At 44.3% G+C, this 5,170-nt stretch overlaps 1 protein-coding gene across 1 annotated transcript; it reads left to right on the top strand.

The window, feature by feature from the left end:
- Positions 1 to 1,150: 1,150 nt before the first annotated feature.
- LOC105557096 lies at positions 1,151 to 3,897 on the top strand. Its single transcript, XM_012004242.1, has 5 exons — positions 1,151 to 1,160; positions 1,259 to 1,870; positions 1,972 to 2,444; positions 2,555 to 3,108; positions 3,732 to 3,897. The coding sequence occupies exons 1-5, from the start codon at positions 1,151 to 1,153 to the stop codon at positions 3,895 to 3,897; spliced, it is 1,815 nt and encodes a 604-aa protein (XP_011859632.1).
- The last annotated feature ends 1,273 nt before the right edge of the window (positions 3,898 to 5,170 follow it).

The raw sequence follows: 5,170 nt of genomic DNA, 5'->3' as shown, positions 1-5,170 counted from the left end.
TAAAGTATTTCGGAGTCCTGTCCGGAATACAGTACCGGGAGGAAATAGCGCTTCGTTACAAATGGAGTCGCGAAGCGGTCTCATTACGCAGATGCGCTCTACTCTGCTGTCGAAATATGAGCCTAAGGGCGAGCTAACAGCGCTGGCCCCACCAAAGCTGAACAAGGAGCTAGTCACGGCACTGACCCAGTCGGTCATTAAACGGGACGAATATCAATCGTCTTCACAGGCTCAGGTGGCTGCTTGCCTGAATGCCCTCGGCTCGGGCATTTCGCTCTTGCTGAAACCGGAAATCTTGCAAGATCTTAAGGACGAAACAAGATCGGCTCTGACAAATTTCTCAGAGGGCATTCATCTGGTAGCGGATCACCACTACCGTCTCTCACTGACGAGGAGAGCTTTCACCAAGCCCTCTCTCAACATCCTTGGCAAGAACGCCGCGGAGTCAGCTCCGATCGACGAGTTTCTATTCGGGCAAAACTTTGCCGAAACGCTTAGGGCAGCCTAGGTCTGCGAAAAGACGGGCCGGGATGTTTCCAAATCAGCCCCTCCGGTAGGAAAGACGTTACAACCGGTTTACCAGGCAGCTCAACATTGAGTTCACCAGCAAACACCTAGGATTCCGGGAAGCCGGGAAGCCATCGTCGGCTCGCCGAACAGGGGCTCACTATCATCAGAGCCTACTCTACCGCTCCCGGCCTCAATCTAGATCTCGCCGGCACCATTAAGCAACGTAAGTTCGGCCGGTTGTCTGCAGAAATTTTACGAATCTTGGTGAAGTATCACCTCTGACCCTGTAGTTTTGAGTGCTACAAGAGGTTACCACATCCCTTTCTCTAGCTCGCCTCCATCAAGGGCTCGTCTGGCTGAGCCCAACCTATCACTATCAGCTGCGCTAGCTTGCGATAGGGAGATAAAACGCCTGAAGAAAAAAGGGGCCATCGTACCGGTTGAACCTAGCAACCTAGCAACGATCAATTCCTTTCATCTTTCTTCTTGATAGATAAGTCATCAGGAGGTAAACGTTTCATCTTGAATCTGCGTGACCTCAATTCTCACATTGAGCTTCCACACTTCAAATTAGAGGATTGGCGCACCGTGATTCGCCTCATGCTTCCGGGAACGCACATGGCAACCCTCGATCTGGAATATGCCTATCTGTTAGTCCCAGTTTTTGAGGGACATAGAAAGTTTCTTCGTTTCCAATAGCGCAATAAGACTTTTGAGTTCACGGCTCTGCCTTTTGGCCTGTCCACAGCGCCTTACATATTCACGAAGATTCTTGGGCCTGTATTTGCCTGTCTCCGTAAAAGAGGCTACCAATCAGTAATTTATTTAGACGATTTCCTCCTGTTAGGCTCGTCCAGCGAAGAATGTCGAGCCAACGTTTATGCTTCGGTTAACCTTCTTCATTCTTTGGGGTTTGTGGTGAATTTAGCTAAATCGCAGTTAGTACCATCAAACAGATGCCAATATTTAGGCTTCATTTTCAATTCAATGGAACAATCCATTGCGATCCCCCCTGCACGTCGGACAAAATTATTAGAGCTAACAACATCGTTAGCCCGTAAGACAAGGTCTTCTATTCGAGAATTTGCCAGTTTTATTGGGTCTCTCGTCTCAGTCTGCCCTGCAGTTCAATACGAACTGCTTTATACAAAGAGATTCGAAAGAGAAAAGTTCTTAGCTCTTGTCAGAAACAAGGAGGACTACTCAGCAAGAATGGATATCTCTCCACACCTCCAGGAAGATTTCAAATGGTGGATCAACATCTTTTCCAATTCCAGGCAGGCGAATAAAATCCGTTCTGGCAGATTCGTGCGAGAAATCTTCACGAATGCGTCTTTGAGCGGCTGGGGGGCTTCTTGCCGTGAGGGGCGCACTCATGGCTGGTGGTCTGAGTGTGAAAAGTCCCTTCACATAAACTCATTAGAGCTTAAAGCGCCTTTAACGGCCTGCTTTGCTTCGCAGCGGATCTTCACGACTGCAGCATCTTACTCCGCATTGACAATACCACGGCGGTAGCCTACATTAATAAGTTTGGTTCTATTCAATTTCCTCATCTCTCTGAGATTTCTCGACAAATTTGGCGTTGGTGCGAGAACCGTAATATATTCTTGTTCGCCTCTTACATACCATCTTTAGAAAACCATATTGCAGATGCCGAGTCTAGAACCTCGGATCCTGATACAGAATGGTCTTTGTCGGCCATCGCATTTCGTCTGGTGGCAAGAGCCTTTGGTCCTTTTGATATAGACTTGTTTGCGTCTTCAATAAATGCCAAATGTGATTTGTACGCTTCTTGGTTTCCCGACCCGGGTTCAGTTACTGTAGACGCGTTTACTTTCTCGTGGGAGAAACTAAACTTCTATTCTTTCCCACCTTTCATTTTAATATCACGCGTTCTCAGAAACATTATTGATGACAAAGCAACGGGAATACTGGTAGTGCCTTGGTGGCCCTCACAGCCCTGGTTTCCGCTGTTTAATCGTCTCTTAATTTATAAACCATTAATTCTACCTCCTAACTATTCTCTTTTATCATCACCTTTCAGGAACTGCCACCCATCATGGAGGACACTTTCCCTGGGGGTCGCGAGGTCATCAGGGAGGTATTCAGGGCTCGCCTAGTGCCAGATACAGCAGTTCCAGCCTTACTAGCCTCCCTATCGGAATCGACCATCAAACAATATTCCTACTCGCTTCGCGCCTGGTGGCATTTTTGCCAGCGTCATAGGACACCGCTCTACTCACCGTCGGTTGCTCAGATCTTACAATTTTTAGCTCAGGAACTACCCAAGATCTCCTATTCATGCCTGAATACGACGAGATCAGCGATCTCCTTAATTTCACAGAACGAAATCGGTAATCATCCTATGATTAAACGTTTCTGTAAAGGCGTTTCGGTACTCAGACCTCCCCGTCCGCGGTATAATTTTGTCTGGGATCCCGCTCCTGTGATAGCTAAACTACCTTCTATTTATCCATATGAAGGAGTTTCCTTGAAAGATATCACCAAGAAATTGATACTTCTCTTAGCCCTAGCTACTGGTCATAGAGCACAAACGCTTAGCTTATTAAGAATCTCGCAGATCTCGTTGGATGAGAAGTTAATCATTCGCGTTCCGGATCGAATAAAAACTTCAGCACCGGGTCGTTCCCAACCAGTTTTCCTTTTTTCACGTTTTGCAAACCATGAGAATCTTTGTGTTGTTCGTTTCATGGAACACTATATAGGACTTACCAGGAAGTTACGTCCTTCTAAATGCGATTTTTTGTTCATTTCTTTTTCCAAACCGCATAAAGCGGTTTCGTCACAAACTATCGGTCGTTGGATTCGCCTGGCTCTGGAAGAATGTGGCATAAATACTTCTATTTTTTCTGCACATAGCACGCGACACGTCTCAACATCTCAGGCAGCCTCAAAGAGAGTCCCTTCCGATATTATTAAACGCGCCGCAGGCAGGTTGGACCGGCGAGTCCCGGGTCTTTGCTCATTTCTATAACAGGTCGCTTCTTAACCCGGAAGAATTTAGCAACGCGGTGTTGCTTCCTTAATTTCTTCCGCTAGGAAGATCGATATTCATAATACCCAAGTTTGATATTATCACCCATAAAAATATATTTTATTTCTCAGTCCATTCGGCTCTTAAGCGTGCAATTTTTATCTTCTGTACAAGACAGCATCCTGTCCGTACATTTATACATATAAGATACTTTATACTCTTACAGTTATCTGTTATCCTTAAGTAATAATATAAGACTCGCTCACAGCTCCTCGGGTTTTTATTTATACATTACTCCCACTGGCAAATCGCCAGGCTATAAACAGCTACATAGTTTCCATCAGGACGAGACATATAGAGGCATAATTGTTAGATTGAACGAACTTACCTGAAGTGAAGTTCGATCATAATTATGCCCTTTGTCTTGTCCGGATGGACACCCACCCATTTTCTATCTCCCATCCCTAATAGTGGCGACTTGCCGAAACGATTGGAACTTATGAGGCAGCGGGACGCTCGCCGCGGCGGCGCCGGCGTGAGGCCCACGCCTGTGCGAGCTTTTCTTTTTGGCGGTACTTTGAATTCTGTTGTCGAAGGGGCGTGCGGAAGCACGACTACATAGTTTCCATCCGGACGAGACAAAGGGCATAATTATGATCGAACTTCACTTCAGGTAAGTTCGTTCCCCTTCAGAAAAAATGCAGCCAAAACTGATAGAAAAACTGAGCACTAACTGGTGGATAACTGATTATTGAAACTGATGACAGCACGATCAGTATATTGAAACAAGTTACTGATAAAAGAAACGGTTGATTCGGTTGATCAACTGAACAGCATACAAGTTCTATCAGTTACTGATCAATATAAAACTGAATAAAACTAGACCAATATTGACCACTTTTTTATCAGTAACTTGTTTCAATATACAGATCGTGCTATCATCAGTTACAATAATCAGTTATCCAGTCAGTTAGTGCCCAGTTGTCATTGTCAGTTCAGTTCCCTTTCACCAGTTGTATAAACTAGCCTTTGACAAATAAGAAATCTGCTGTATATCAATTGAAGAACATAGGTAATCGGTATCTATGAAACCATTAAAAAACTAAGGACCAGCCATCAGTTACTGATGGCAACACTCAGTGTCTAACCAGTTTTTAGAGTAATGTAGAAACTGATTATTAAAACTGGGTGTCAACTGAAGAACATAATCAGTATCTGACAAACCGTTAAAAAAACTGAGAACCAGTCATCAGAGTTACTGATGGCAACACTCAGTGTCTAACCAGTTTTTTAGTGTATTGTAGAAACTGATTATTAAAACTGCAAGTCAACTAAAAAGCATTACCAGTAACTGACTCTCGTAATCAGTCACTGATAGAACGTCACAAGTTACTGATTCAACTTCATCAGTTACTGGTACAGCTGCTCAGTTCTTTTTCTTAAGGGTCAATCTAACAATTATTTCTGATAATTCTATGAACCTCGCCAACATATTATACGAGGGGCGTTCAATGTATGCTCGGTATCGGGGTGATTTAGTAATGATGAAGGTGTTATAGTTAAATTATCTCATTAGCTAATGACACTCTCTGAGGGTATAAATACAAAATTTCGTTTAAGGGGTTACACCAGAGTGAATGCCTGAAAACGTAGGGTAACTTTGGG

This window comes from Vollenhovia emeryi, unplaced genomic scaffold (genome assembly GCF_000949405.1).
Source record: "Vollenhovia emeryi isolate VEMERY1.0 unplaced genomic scaffold, V.emery_V1.0 DF939617.1, whole genome shotgun sequence".
Lineage (NCBI taxonomy): Eukaryota > Metazoa > Arthropoda > Insecta > Hymenoptera > Formicidae > Vollenhovia > Vollenhovia emeryi.
The sequence above is the reverse complement of the archived record's forward strand: the minus strand, read 5'-3'. Positions and strand labels throughout refer to the sequence as shown.

What these genes read in the sequence shown, in the direction of transcription:
- LOC105557096 (XM_012004242.1), top strand. An exon ending in ACAAAGCAACGGGAATACTG is followed by an intron (nt 2,445 to 2,554) that starts GTAGTGCCTTGG and finishes ATCACCTTTCAG; the next exon opens with GAACTGCCACCCATCATGGA. An exon ending in CAGATCTCGTTGGATGAGAA is followed by an intron (nt 3,109 to 3,731) that starts GTTAATCATTCG and finishes ATACTCTTACAG; the next exon opens with TTATCTGTTATCCTTAAGTA.